Source organism: Ceratotherium simum, chromosome 27, assembly GCF_057802395.1.
Source record: "Ceratotherium simum simum isolate JZ-2026a chromosome 27, ASM5780239v1, whole genome shotgun sequence".
Classification (NCBI taxonomy): Eukaryota; Metazoa; Chordata; class Mammalia; order Perissodactyla; family Rhinocerotidae; genus Ceratotherium; species Ceratotherium simum.
This window is the reverse complement of record NC_141926.1, coordinates 35105948-35120382: the sequence shown is the minus strand read 5'-3', so window position 1 is coordinate 35120382 and position 14435 is coordinate 35105948. Positions and strand designations below refer to the sequence as shown.

Here is a 14435-nt window from a genome sequence, read left to right as displayed (position 1 = left end):
AAACGTCCTACATTTCTTTCTTTCCTATTTTTGTTCTAGATAGTTTTCTCTCCTGTAAATTTTGTGTATCTCTTTTCTGTTTCTATTTTATGTTTCATTAATGATTCATAAAATAAATTATTTTGAAAGCACTACAAATTTGATTTATTCCTATCAGTTTAATCTTGTAGTGACTTTTTTTTTAGAATTGTTTGTGTTGTTTAGGCATTATTTCAGGTTAAGAGCATTTTGGAGGTCTAAAGAATAGACTTTATTTTCTTAACCCATTAGAACTTTTTAATCAGATGCTCCATTGTCATTTTTGTTTCTTTTTTGATTACCACAGGTAATTCTTCTTCTATTCATCCATGCCAAGAATCTCTTTATTCACATAGTTACAAGTAAATATGTCTTTTTCCTTTTAATATGTCAATTGCAGTTTTATTACTCCTGTTGGTCAAAAAGAGAATAGATTAAATATTGTCATAACAGGAATCAGTAGGACATTTAGTAACTCTGCCCTTAATCAACTAAGTGATGTTGGACAATGCTTTCTTTTCAGTCATTCCTAGTATCTCCTTTTTATGTTTTTCATTGAATTGCAATATCATTGGCTCTTTTTCTTTTTTTCTTTTTGTAGATATTAGGGCATAGTTTTTACGTTTGAACCTACGCCTACCTGAAAAATATTCAGTCCATGATATTTATGTTGGAAATTGACAGCAAATGTTCACAAGCCCCAGCTGGTGATGTAAATGAGTAAATAGGGTTGGTATAAGAAAGTGTGGAGTGGCAGGGACTGGGACGTGCTAGAAAATACATGTTCCAGCTACAGAAATTCAAATCGAAAAATTTAAAGTACTCTGCAAGCTAAACAAAACAGTAGTGCACGTCAGATCAAGCCAGTTTGTGATCTCTGGTGTACATATTCATATCTTCATGCATCTATCCAAGATATTTAGTATTTAAACAGGTTTTGTTTCTACTCTGGGATATTTTTGGCTAAAAATATCTTTCAATTTACCTTTCAAAAGTAATATATACATTACCAGTCAAATGGCCAAATTAGAAAAATATATATCCTTTGCAAAACATTATTTACAAAGGATTATTGATATGCAAGTTTATTTTTTCTCTTTTCTGAAATATTAATATAGCAACCTTGTTAAAAAAAAGTATAGATGTGCTTCCTTTCAATTTTGCTGTGAACCTAAAACTGCTCTAAAATAATGGTTTATTAATTTTTAAAAAACTTCAAAAAAGTATAAATAGAAATTCCTATACAAAATATAGAGTAATTTTGATCTTGTTCCATTGAAGAATACTTCTTTATTTTTATTCATTTGGTTTTCTTAAACAGAATTTTTTTCCTTAAACTCTAAATGAATATGTATTAATAGAAACATAATCAAATTCTCCCTTCATCATGTCTTGGACCTAATAATCTAGAACCAACCTCCTGGCTCCCTTTCGTATCTACTAGATTGCTTGGATTTCTATTTTTTCATTTCTTTTTTTAACTTTCAGTCAGTTTTGAAAACTCAAAGTAACTTTTTTAAAGCAGTTAATTACCAACAACACTCATCTTTCCCCAAAGTTTAGCTTTACAATTCTGGAGTTGATTGTGATGACTTAATCTCCACTTATGTCGGATTACTCTTTAATATATGGAAGGTTTAAGAAAATACATAGATTTCAACTGGGCTAGAGATTTGTGTACACTATTACTGCTTTTTCATTAAACTAAATGAGGTATTAAGGTCTTAAAACCATGGTTATAATAAGATAGAGAACTCAACCATAACTCTATGACTGAGGAAAATACTAACTGATGATGCCCTCTTTTCAATTGTCCGAAATGAGCTTGTTTCGTGTGGCGTTTTTAATTGAGTTATAATAGTTCTTTGTTTTTGTTCTGTTTTTATGGATGTAGGACTCTTTAATTTGTAGAACTTTTTACTTATTAAACATATGTTTTTAGTAATTAGGTCTCTTTTTTTTTTTTACCCCCACAAAATAGTAGTCTATAATGTAATACTGCTTATCATGTGGTTGATTTTAAAAGTCTTTTTTTCCTGTGACTTTTTATTCTGAATTGTGTCTGTTTGAAATTGTAGAATAAGGAACTATTTTAAGCAGACAAACGTTGAAGGCAGTTTTACTACTGATAATGAAATTATATTTTCTAGAAGGAGAAACTAAATAACTGATTATATTATATGAAAAATCTTGATGAAAATTCACAGATAACTAACAGATTTTGTTTTCTTCGGTAAGCACTACTGTGTAGTAATTGCTGCACAGTGGCTGAGGACATAGCATTGAGCAGGACAGAGTCCCTGCACTTTGGACTCATCCTACACATTTTTCTGTTTTTCTCAGACATTAAGTGATTTTGCAGCTAAAGAAGTTTAATAATTTTTCCTTTTAAAATGAATTTCATCAAACAAATGAGATAAATTATTAGTAGTCTTTTGGTTTTTATATGATATTATTTCTTTAAACATCATGGTTCCTAAGACAGAGATTTATAATTTTAACTAATACTCTCAGCAAATGATGTATAACAATTAAGGAAAACATTGTATACAGTGTTCTTAAATATATATTTCTCTAATATTTTAGCTGGGAAGTTTTAAGATTCCTTCTGTCAAACATAAGATGGTGGTTGGAAGAATATGGCTTTGATGGATTTCGTTTTGATGGTGTTACATCCATGCTCTATCATCACCATGGAATTGGTAGGTACCCTGATATATTACAGACATAACTGATGATTTTATTTTATTTTTTACAGGAAGATTGTAAACAGATTTGGGGTTCAGTTACAGAAGCTCCAATGACCGTTCTTGCTGGCTTGATTTTTATTAGTTCCACTGTGTGTGTCTTGTCTCTAGTCACTTCTGATCTTTTTTTTGGCAAGAGGTTGGGTATAAATCCATTTTATCAGTAAATGAAAGATAATGATTTTCCTTGAAATATATCTACTTAATAATATGCTATCCTTAAGATGTAGCTTTCTTTTAAAAATGTTTTTTAGGGAAACCATTTATTGCAGCACCCTCAGGATGTGAATGTGACAGCATTTGAAATGAAAAATAAATAACAGAAATAATAAATGGGAACATTTGTGAACATGTGGGTTCCTTGGCATATTAAACGTTGAAGAAAATATGTATATTTTAAATATAGATGTACTCAGTTAAAATTAAATTGTAAATTAATTTGTAATTAAAATATTGATCAGAGATCTTTAGTTTAAAAATTGTACAAAGTAGAATCACAGAATCCTAATCCCTCAATAGATAACATAGCGAACAATTATTATTTTTTAATGGCCAAATATTTACCAGCAACAACCAATCCAAAAAAGGGACTTTAGACTGTAAATCTTGAAAAGTGGCTGTCAAGGAAAGAAGCTATATTCAAAGCGCGCTGCTATCTGTTCTTAATCATCATGCTGCCCCATGAGATGTTCCTAGGAGAGAAGTTGAATCTATAAAACACGACAGCTTTTATTGATATCCTCCAGTTTGGAGAGAAGCTGACTTAGGGGATGAAAAAGGCAAGCATGGCTAAATTCCAGAAACATCCTCTCCTAGATTAAAACACCTGCATTCCCCTGCAGAACCTCCCTCTGCTGAGGGCTAGGTATTTTCCAAGGAATTTTGAAATGGGGGAAATGAACTGAAGTCCGTGAATATGGGATATGCTTTTTATAGGTAAAGAGCCCAAGAAATAGTAAAGAAAAACATTCTGAGTTACTTAACATGTTTTCGCCCTTTGAAATGAGAGGGAAGAAAACAAAACTGAAATTGCAAAAGAACACATAATATACCAGAAAAAAATTGAGATAAAGCAATTAACATCAAGCCACAGAGTGTTTAATTTATAAAATTCAGTGATGAAGAGAAATTCATCAGGTGGCAACTAGGAAGAAAAAGCAATTTACCGCTATAGATGGAAAAAAAATGGCTGGACGCATACTACTCTATTGCCAACAACAGTGTCTACACAATTCTTAGGGAAACAAAATGTGACTCAAGGATGTGATAGTTGAATTGCCATTGAGTTATAAATTTGAAAGAACCTTCAGAATAAAACTTCCATAATTATACATGAAAACCTTCAGTGATGGAATCTAGTAAACTGAAAAAAGTGAGTCAAAGTAAAGAACTTAGATACAGGGAAACAGAGGAAAAAAAGGAAGATATTGAGCACTAATTTGATTTAATTAAAAATAAGAGCAAACAACTGAAGGAATAGAAGGTAAATGGTATAACCCAGTAAGAGAAGCATACTATAAGCAACCAAAATTAGGAGGTGGAGGAAGAGGATACAGAAAGAGTAGGAGAATGTTAAAATCTTTTTGTTGTCATAGGAAATCCATATTGTATAAATTGAAACCCATATTTAAAATAATATAAACATTAAGTCTCAATTTTATGATGGTTTTCATATTTGCTTTACTTTATCTCATTGGGACCTGATAGGAGCCAGCTAATATTAACATCTCTTTATGTGAGAAAAAAATATATCCAAAAGTTGAAATTTAAAATTCTCTTCAGTATCATTTTGCTTTATTTTTGTGCTGTAAAATTCAGTTAAAATTAAATTAAAATTTTAAATCAAAATGTTTTTGTTTGCTTTTGTAAAACAAAAATTGCATTGCAGGATTGTCTGAACTCTGAATGTTGATATGGAATTCCATAGATTTGCTAATGGTAACACTATGTGAATTCGAGGCTCATTACACTTTGCTATGATAGCAAAACCGACATCAACAAACTAATTGGTGGGGGCATTTGTGCAGTTAAGACTTGCTTGTTAACATAATGCATCCATATTTATTTTCTGTTCTCTAGGTGAAGGTTTTTCAGGTGATTACCATGAATATTTTGGACTACAAGTAGATGAAGATGCCTTGACTTATCTCATGCTGGCAAATCATTTGATTCACACATTGTATCCAGACTCTATAACAATAGCTGAGGTAAAGCCATAACGATCTCTACCCACTGACCCCCTTTAATAGAGGACATTTGTCGGCACACAGTATCTGAATAATCAGTCTTGAGTTGTCAATAATTGCATAGCTGAAATGGCCCCCTGACTAGAGTGCAGCTACCTCGTATGGGTGGCACATTCTTTAGAATTCACTGCGCTTCTGTTAGGAGATGCTGTACACAAAGTACTTGCCGTCATTCCATTGTTAAAAAAGAAAATGCCAGTAGTTGGAAAGTGAAATACCCTAATCAGTGGACAGGTCCTTCCGCCATGAGACCTGCAGCGGAGTAAAGAATTGAATATTAATGTGTGTGTGTCTATTTATTTATTTGTTTTTTCTTTCCTGGTTTAATCATTAGAGATGGCATGGATCACTGCCCGCGAGCTTCTCTGAAGCCTCTCTCGTTCTGATGCGATTACATTTCTTGTTTACGTTATTGCTCTCGGATTGCCAAATGTTCACTAGTTATTCATGATTACTGAAGGTTCATGATTAACTGTCCCAAACCTGCACTGTAATGATATAATTCGGTATATGCATAACTGACAATTCCCCTCTTTGTGATAAATGTGATAAATTAAGAAGTTTGTTAAATGCTTATGCTAATTTAGATTTAGTACTAAAATCCCTTTGGTTTTCTGAGTCTTCTAACTAAGAATTATTATTAAAATTGGATTTAGTAGGTTAAAATTGTTCTATATAAAGTGTAGTGGCTGGCATATAAAAATAGTAAGACTGTTGTAGAAGAGTCAAAGTGTGTTTTCCCATTGTTGGCATTAAGTTCATTGGAATGAATGCAGGAGGGACAGTCTCCTTCCTGTGGTATTTTTTATGTGTATAGGCTTTTTTCTATCCATTGTTTCTCAAAACCCCAAATCTCCAAGTAGGTGGTATGATTTCCTTGTTTATCTCTGGATAGAGAACAGTTACTCTTTTGGGGCCTTTTGCCTTCTAAATATCTTCTAGGAATAGAGCTATGGACCCTAAATTCCTGGAATAAATTCTTATATAGGATTTTTTAAAAACCCACAATTATCATACCATTTTGATACCTTGTATTATTTCACATGCTCTCCCTACCTACATGTGGTCATAGCTTTTAAATCTGGCTAATACTTTATGTGCTGAATATTTCTTCCTTCCTTCCTTCCTCCCTCCCTCCCTCCCTCCCTCCCTCCCTCCCTTCCTTCCTTCCTTCCTCAGCCCTGAGCTAACATCTGTTGCCAATCCTCCTCTTTTTGCTGAGGAAGATTGGCCCTGGGCTAACATCAGTGCCCATCTTCCTCTACTTTATATGGGACGCCGCTACAGCATGGCTTGACAAGCAGTGCGTCGGTCCAGGCCTGGAATCTGAACCTGTGACCCCCAGGCCACCAAATCGGAGCCCGTGAACTCAACCGCTATGGCACCGGGCTGGCCCCATGTGCCGAATATTTTTTAACATCAATCAGAGCATATTTTAAACTTTTATTTTGTCTTTTATGTATTTTAATTTTGTCTGTCAAACATTAAGAAAGTTAGTCTGTCAGTTATATTTATGGCAGTTCAAAGCGCAGAGACATTATATGACAAATTACTACAAACAATTAATGACAGCACAAATCAAAAATGGGTACTGAAGAAAAAGAAGCAATTATTTAATACATGAAACTTAGAATTGTTACATTGATCTTTCTGTTCATTTCAAGTAACATAGTTTCTTCAGCCGGGGGGCTCTTGTCTGATTATCAGTGTTTCTACCATTGAAACTTTGAGGCTTTAGCCTACTTTATATTACTTGGTTTTAGATTTTTTTTTAAACAAGATTTGTCTTCAGTTTATTCTACTTAAATTCAAAACTACTTCAATTTCAATACATCACTTTTCTGTCTAGTGAGAGTTTCTTCAAAATGTGGAATTGATCCTCATGAACTTATTTTTAAAGAAAGAAATGTGGTGTAATGAATAAATAATGTAATTTTATATAAAGTCCTAAAGTAGAAATTTGAATTTATTTATAATGACAGTTATTAAAATTGAAGCCTTTTTTTCTAGAACATATTTACCATTCCACACTGTTATATTTGTTATATTAATTAAAAATATTTTTGATTGAGGATCCCCCCCTCTGGAATAGTCATAAGTGATCTTTAGATATTAAACAAAGCTATTTTAACTTCATTTGAAACACATATGGTTGTTTTAATATACTATGTCGGCATCAACTTTTTTATATTTAAAATATATGTATTTTAGTCATCTTTATCTTTTTTTTTTCTTTTAAGGTTTTAAAATGATAGTTATTAACTTGCCATTTTCAAAAGAAAGCTACAAGTATCTCATATGCATTAAAGGGGCAGCTTTCTAGGATTCGGATTTAGGAGTCAAGGCCAGTTGGTACCCACATATTTTTCTTAGATTTTATTTCGTATCATACTATTTCCTAAAACTGCCTTTAGACAAAATATAGAATGCACCTTACTGTTTTCTTGAAAAAAATTATCTTGATCTTTAATACCAGCCTATCACCAGTCTTATGAAAATTCCTCTGGAAGGCACTGTTTCTGTAATTTGAGTGCCTAACATGGGTGCCTGATATTTAATACAGATTCAGCCAATGTTTATAAGGAATTGAACTGATTACCTATCATATCTGTGAAAATGTGACATATTTTGATAAACATAACTTCTTTTAAAATAGTTTCTTTTCTATTAACCATTCATCCTTTTTCACTTTTATAAAGTACTGTGTAGAAATAAGATATTATTGACAAATATTTTCTTATGGATGTATTTCACCATGTACTGTATTTAACTGTACGTCTCTTCCATTAGAAAACAGTTAATAAATTATTTTGGAAGTCCAGAGAGGTCATATATTTCTTTTTTCCAGCCTTTTTGAGGGAAGAGTTTGGGGATAGTGTTTGGAAGAAGAAGCGTTTGAGTTAAGTCCCAGAGAGCTCGGAGTATGTGATAGTCTTTTATAGGAAGTAAAGAAAATAATCCAAGGAAGAGTTTGGGCAGTGACATGTGTAGAAAAGCGTGTGACCAGCACAGGGAAGAGTAAACATTTCAAAGTGAATGATGTTTTTAATGCTTGAAATGAAATCTTAGAAATAATGGTGGAAAGATGTAGGTCTCTCCATTGCGCTTTCTGTGTCTTCAGTTAAGAACAATAACTACATCATGTTGTCATTTCATGATAATAAATGTGTGTCTGTTTATTTAGGTCCTAGTTTATCAGTCCTGAAGGTCAAATATTGTGTGTTATTTATTTTTAAATCTTTGACAGCACCTTCATTCAATCACTCAGCAAATATTTATTGAGTTCCTGCTTTGTGCCAGGTTCTCTTCTACTACTCTAGACTCTTGGCATACCTCATGAACAACAGCAACAGCATCCACACAACTCCTGCCCCGTGAATCTTACATTCTTACAGCAAGTGAGAAAGCAGATAATCAAATAGTAAATTATATCATCGATGCTTCAAGTATGATTGTTGAATTGAATCTTAAGCTAAAGAATTTGAGTTTTCAATTGTTGGCTATTGAAAGCTATTGATGGACAGTGATAGGAGCAGACTCTCCCATAAGATGTTAATTTGGCGGCAGTGGGTGTGAAAAGAAACAGGAGACGGGGAATTCCATTTGGAAATATAATGGTCTAAGCAAGGAGTAATGAAGATTAAATAAGATAGCGGCTGTAGAAATGGAACAAAAGAAAGGGGTTTATTTGAAAGATATTGTGGAGTTAGAATTACTAGTACTTGGCTCATATTTTGCAACAGTTGTTATAATAATATATTTTGTTACCTTGGGATCTTTATACCAATTTTATTTTTTTTTTACTTATCTGTTTGATTTTTTATTCATTTGATTATCACTAACCTAGTGGTGGCATGATGGAGTAGAAAGACACTGTTGAGAGGCCTGACATCTGAGTCCTGGCTCTACCCTTGAGAAACATGTATCTTTAGAGACCCTTCACCTCAATAAACCTAGGTTTCTGTATCTTATAAATGAAGAGGCTTCACAAGATAACCTCCAAGACCCTGTCCAAGTGTAACTGACTATATAAAGCCATCTTATTGCTTCACTCTTAATGTACTAACACTACTTTCCATTTCCTCAGAAGCTAAGCGTTCACCAAGTACATTCCATGTCAGTGCTGTATAGGGAGAGAGCAAGTGTAACAGATATATGCCACGTGTATTTTTGTGTTTCTTGAAAGCAGTAGCTAATAAAAAATGTTCATACAGTAGCTCAAATATAAGTCTAGGAAACTATGTTTTAGCAATAATAGTTTTACTATTTTGTATTCTCTATGTGACATTAAGGAAAAGAAAAGAATAACTTCATGAGATTGAAGTTGTCCTGCATTACACAAAACCTTATTGGGAAATGAGATATGCTATCACAATTTTATCTACCCTCACAGTTATGCTCCAAAATACTCCAAAAATATATGCCTCTGTTTATTGTCTTTATTTATTGGCTTGGACTTTGCTGTCAGAAGAATATTTAGTAAGAAGTTGAGCAGTGTGAGCTGCTAATGCTCATGTACTTTGTTTTAGGATGTCTCAGGAATGCCAGCTCTGTGTTCTCCGATTTCCCAGGGAGGAGGTGGCTTTGACTATAGATTAGCTATGGCAATTCCGGATAAATGGATCCAGGTAAGATTTTATATAATTTTTTTTTCTGTGGATATATGTATTATGTTGGTTTATTTGTTATTTCTTCGATTTGTTTCTTAGTTGTGCTCATTTGTTACAGATATTATAATTGAAGTATTCTCGCATTAGTGTGTTGATTCTTGTGCTCTTTAATAAGGTGCTTCTCAAACCTCTAAAAGTTCTTATTTAAAATATTCATACGTGCATTATTCAGGCAAGGGGAAAATATGATTAATATAATGTTAGCTGTGTAAATGGAATTTTGCATTAACAATGCAATTATATGAAACTTTAATGCTGTATATTTAAAACACATTAAAGTTCACCAAAGCATCCATTTCTGCCTGCAAATCATCAATTAAGGTATAAGTTATTCCTTGATTCCCAGTACTTGCTTCATAGTATGGTTTTACCTCAACAGATTTGAATTCACTCATTCCTTCATTCAGCATTTAAAAGTCCTTACCATGTGTCAGGCACTCGGAATGAATAATTGTACATCATTTCTAATACTATTTTATTAAAGTTAATGACAGTTCAAGTAGTTTGGATTATATTTTGTTTCATTTAATGTTTACCTAAAAGACTAAAGTTGTTATATAGACTTAGATTTGATATAGAACATTTTTGAGTGGCCAAGTTCGTAATCATAGGCTGAGTATGTGTAAGGAGTCACATATGTATCAAATAATCAGAGCTTTCTGATGAAGCCTTTCAGAGGACAGAAATGAACTGGTGCCGTGAAGTCACAATGGTAGAAGTCTCTCAACTTTGCAGAGAAAAACCACAGAGCTGCCTCTGAAGGAAGTGGTTACTGCAGTCATGTCTTAGCTGTCTTTCCAGGATTCCCGGCAATTTGTGCAATGCACAACTGTGACATTAAACCTCTACCAACACAACTTCTGCTTCTCTATTTGTAATGATTCTTCAGCGTTGTCAGTTCAAAAAGCAGGTGTTTTACAAAGAAGATTAGACTTAGAAGTCAAACAAACAAACGAGTTTTCTAGCGTTAATACCTAGGAAAGTCACTTTATATTTGTTAATTAAAAAAAAAATGCTGTAGTCTTCAAGTTTCTCACCTTAGTTTAAGGTTCTTTATCCACCCACCATCTCTGACTATTTCTAGTCTTCCAGGCAGATGTTTTTCCTTCACAAGTGCCAAATATTGCCTTTTTAATCTCCTACTGAAAAGCCTTCACTGTCTTTGTGCAGATTCAAGAATATTTCTAGGTGTATCAACCTACAATTAGTTTCCAGTCAATCATAGCTCACAGTGGGATGTTCTCTTCTCTGAACAATGATGGCAGTTTCTTTTTGAATCTTGAACTTACTAAACATGTTAGTCCCTTGTCTGCCCGAGGTGCTGTACTAGGCAATACATCATGCACCTGTCCTGTGTTTAGGATCTGGCCATCCTGTCTTCTTAGACTGTAAATTCTCTGAAGGAAGATGTCATCTTCTGTGTTATGTAATTATTTAAAAATCTTTCTGCGTCACCCAAGCGAGGCCCTTAGTTAATAAAACTAGGGAGAGTTAAAATAATATTAAAAAAAAAACTAAAAGAGGATTTTCCTCTAGTTTTATAAGTTGTGTGTTTAAAATGCAATTCCATAAATTACTATCCTTCCCTCAAATGTCAATAAAACACACAAGAGTATTAGTTCAAATGATAGCTGTACCCAGCATGTATGTGGCCTGCATTGTTATCTTCCTGTAGGGTATGAATTAGATTAGAATGCTAGATTTCATCATGTTTTTGTTGTTCAAAAGCAAATTATTTACCATTTTCTACTTGTATTTGTTTAAAATCAGTAGTTTGGAATATCATATTAGTTTAGTCATTTACTGAACGAATATTTGACTATCTAAAATATGCCTAATTTGCTGTATCTCTTTCCATTTTATTCAGTCATTTTTATTATCTAGTAACTGAAATGTTCATGTAAAGGTGATATAAATGTTTAATTGAATTCATTCATTTATCCATTAATTCCATCAAATATTTATTGTGCATCTAGTACTTTTTTAGTATATATATAGTTTTTTAATTAAACTTTTTATATTAAGGTAATTGTAGATTCACATGCAGTTGTGAGAAATAATCCAGTGGGCTCTCGTGTCCTCTTAACTGGTATCCCGCAGTGGTGACACCTAGCGAAGCTGTAGTACAGTGTCACAACCAGGATGCTGACATGGATACAGTCAAGACACAGAACGCTTCCATCACCACAGGCTTCCCTGGTGGTGCCTTTATAGCCACACCTACTTCACTCTTGCCCCCGTTACTTGTTAACTTTGGCAACCACTAATCTGATCTCCATTTCTCTAATTTTGTCATTTCAAGAATGTTATATAAATGGAATCATACAGTATGTAACCTTTTGAGATTGCCATTTTTTCACTCAGCAAAATTCTCTGGAGAGTCATCCACATTGGTGCATGTATCAATAGTGTATTCCTATTTATTGCTGAATAATATTCCATGGTATAGATATACCGCAGTTTGTTTAATCATTCGCCCTTTAAAAGACATTCGACTTGTCTTTCCGGGTTTTGGCTGTATGAATAAAGCTGCTATAAGTATGTGCCTACAGGTTTTTGTATGACCATAAGTTTTCATTACTCTAGGATAAATACCCAAAAGTGCAGTTACTGGGTCATATAGTAGTTGGATGTTTAATTTTTTAAGAAAGTGCCAAACGGTTTTCCAGAGTGGCTGCACAACTTTACATTCCCACTAGCAACATTGGAGAGATCCAGCTTCTGTACATCCTTGCACCGCAGCATTTGTGGTTGTCACTTTTTTTTTTTTTTGGTGAGGAAGATTGGCCCTGAGCTAACATCCTTTGCCAATCCTCCTCTTTTTGCTGAGGAAGATTAGCCCTGAGCTAATACCTGTGCCCATCTTCCTCTATTTTCTATATGGGATGCTTCCACAGAATGGTTTGATGAGTGGTGCATAGGTCCGCCCCCGGGATCCGAACCTGCGAACCCTGGGCCACCAAAGCGGAGCATGTGAACTTAACCACTACACCGTTGGGCTGGCCCCACTATTTTTTTTTTAGCCATTCTAATAAGTGTGTAGTGATATCTCACTGTGGTTTTAATTTACATTTTCTTAATGGCTTATGGTGGTGAATATCTGTTCATGTGCCTGTTTGCCGTCTGTATATTTTCTTTGGTGAAATGTCTGTTCGTGTCTTTTGACCCTTTTCTAATTGGATCATTTCTTTACTGTGGAGTTTTGAGAGTTCTTTATATAGTCTAGATTCAACTCTTTCGTTGGATGTGTGGTTGACAGATATTTTCTCCTAGTCTGTTGCTTGTCTTTTCATCCTCTTCGTCTGGGCTTTCACAGAGCAAAAGTTGTTTACTTTAGATTTGATGAAGACCAATTTATCATTTTTTCCTTTAGAGATCTTTCTTTTGGTATCATGTCCAAGAATTCTTTGACTCTCCTATGTTTTCTATTAAACATTTTATAGTTTTATATTTGAGTCCGTGATCCACTTTGAGATAAATTTTGTACAATGTGTAAGACTTCGCTTAAGGTTCTTTTTTACCAATGGATGTCCATCTCTTCCAGCATGATTTGTTGATCAGTCTATCCTCCTTCCATTGAATTGTTTTTGCACATTTGTCAAAAATTAATTGTGCATATCTGTGTAGATCTATACATCAGTTTCAAATTGTTGTTGCATCTAATTACCGCCAACTTAGTGGCTGAAAACAACAAAAATTTACTGTCGTAGTTCTTATAGTTCTGTAGGTCGCAAATCTGAAATGAGTCTTACTAGGCTAAGACTAAGGCTGCTTTCCTTCTCAAAGGTTTAGTTTCCTTGCCTTTTCTAGCTTCTAAAAGCCATCTTTAGTCCTTGGCTCATGGTTCCCTCCTCCATCTTCAAAGCCAGCAGTGTACTGTCATTTACTCTGACAACTCAGCTTCCTTTTTAGAAAGATCCCTGTCACTACGTTGGCCCCATCCAGGTAATCCAGGATAATCTTCCCGTCTCAAGGTCCTTAGCTTCATTCATCACATCTCTGAAGTTCTTTTGCCATCTCAGGTAACATATTCGCAGATTCTGGGCATTAGGATGTGACTATCTCTGGGTTGCCATTATTCTGCCTAACACAGTCTGCCTTCTGGTGCCCAACGATTCACACTGCAATTATGGGGGATGGCTAAGCACACCTGAATTCCATAGACAAAAAAAAGTCAGCGTAGGAAGATACAAGCAGGCCTGAGCCCCATTTCTTGTACCAAAATCTGCATTAGTTTTCTATTGCTGCATAACAAATTATCTCAAACTTAGCAACTTAAGACATTACTCAGTTATTATTTCATGGTTTCTTCAGAGGACATCCATCATATTCAGAGGTGCCGTCTACACTCTAGATAAAGGATTACACAAAGATGTTAATATGAGGGTGTAGGAATCCTGGGGGCCATCTAAGAATTCTGCCAATCAGAGTGTAATTGACCCTTTGGACAGAGCAATGGGCCCACACAGAAAGAGTGTGTTGAGTATAAGAGAAGAGGCTATTTTTAGGACATAACTCTGAGGAGCACCAACTTTTATAGGATAGGCAGAGAAAGAGAATTTGCAGGATGCCTAGAGTGGTGGGAAAACAAAACAAAACAAAACAATCGAGAGTTTCACAGTGGTAGAGAAAGCATTTCAGGGAAGGGATAATGTCAGCATTGTCAACATGTACAGCAAGCATTTGCCTAAGAAAGAGCAATTACTGACCTGAGAGACAGTCGTCTGAGATCTTGGCAAGGCCATTTACATGGA

General features: G+C 34.2%; 1 protein-coding gene across 1 annotated transcript in view; it reads left to right on the top strand.

Annotated features, from left to right (window-relative positions):
• Window positions 1-14435, top strand: part of GBE1 (1,4-alpha-glucan branching enzyme 1) — a 266110-nt gene that overhangs the window by 180192 nt on the left and 71483 nt on the right. Inside the window, exons 8-10 of the mRNA XM_087418209.1 lie at window positions 2605-2720; window positions 4845-4972; window positions 9541-9639. Coding sequence (XP_087274335.1) covers window positions 2605-2720; window positions 4845-4972; window positions 9541-9639 — 343 coding nt within the window. The remainder of the gene's footprint in view (window positions 1-2604; window positions 2721-4844; window positions 4973-9540; window positions 9640-14435) is intronic.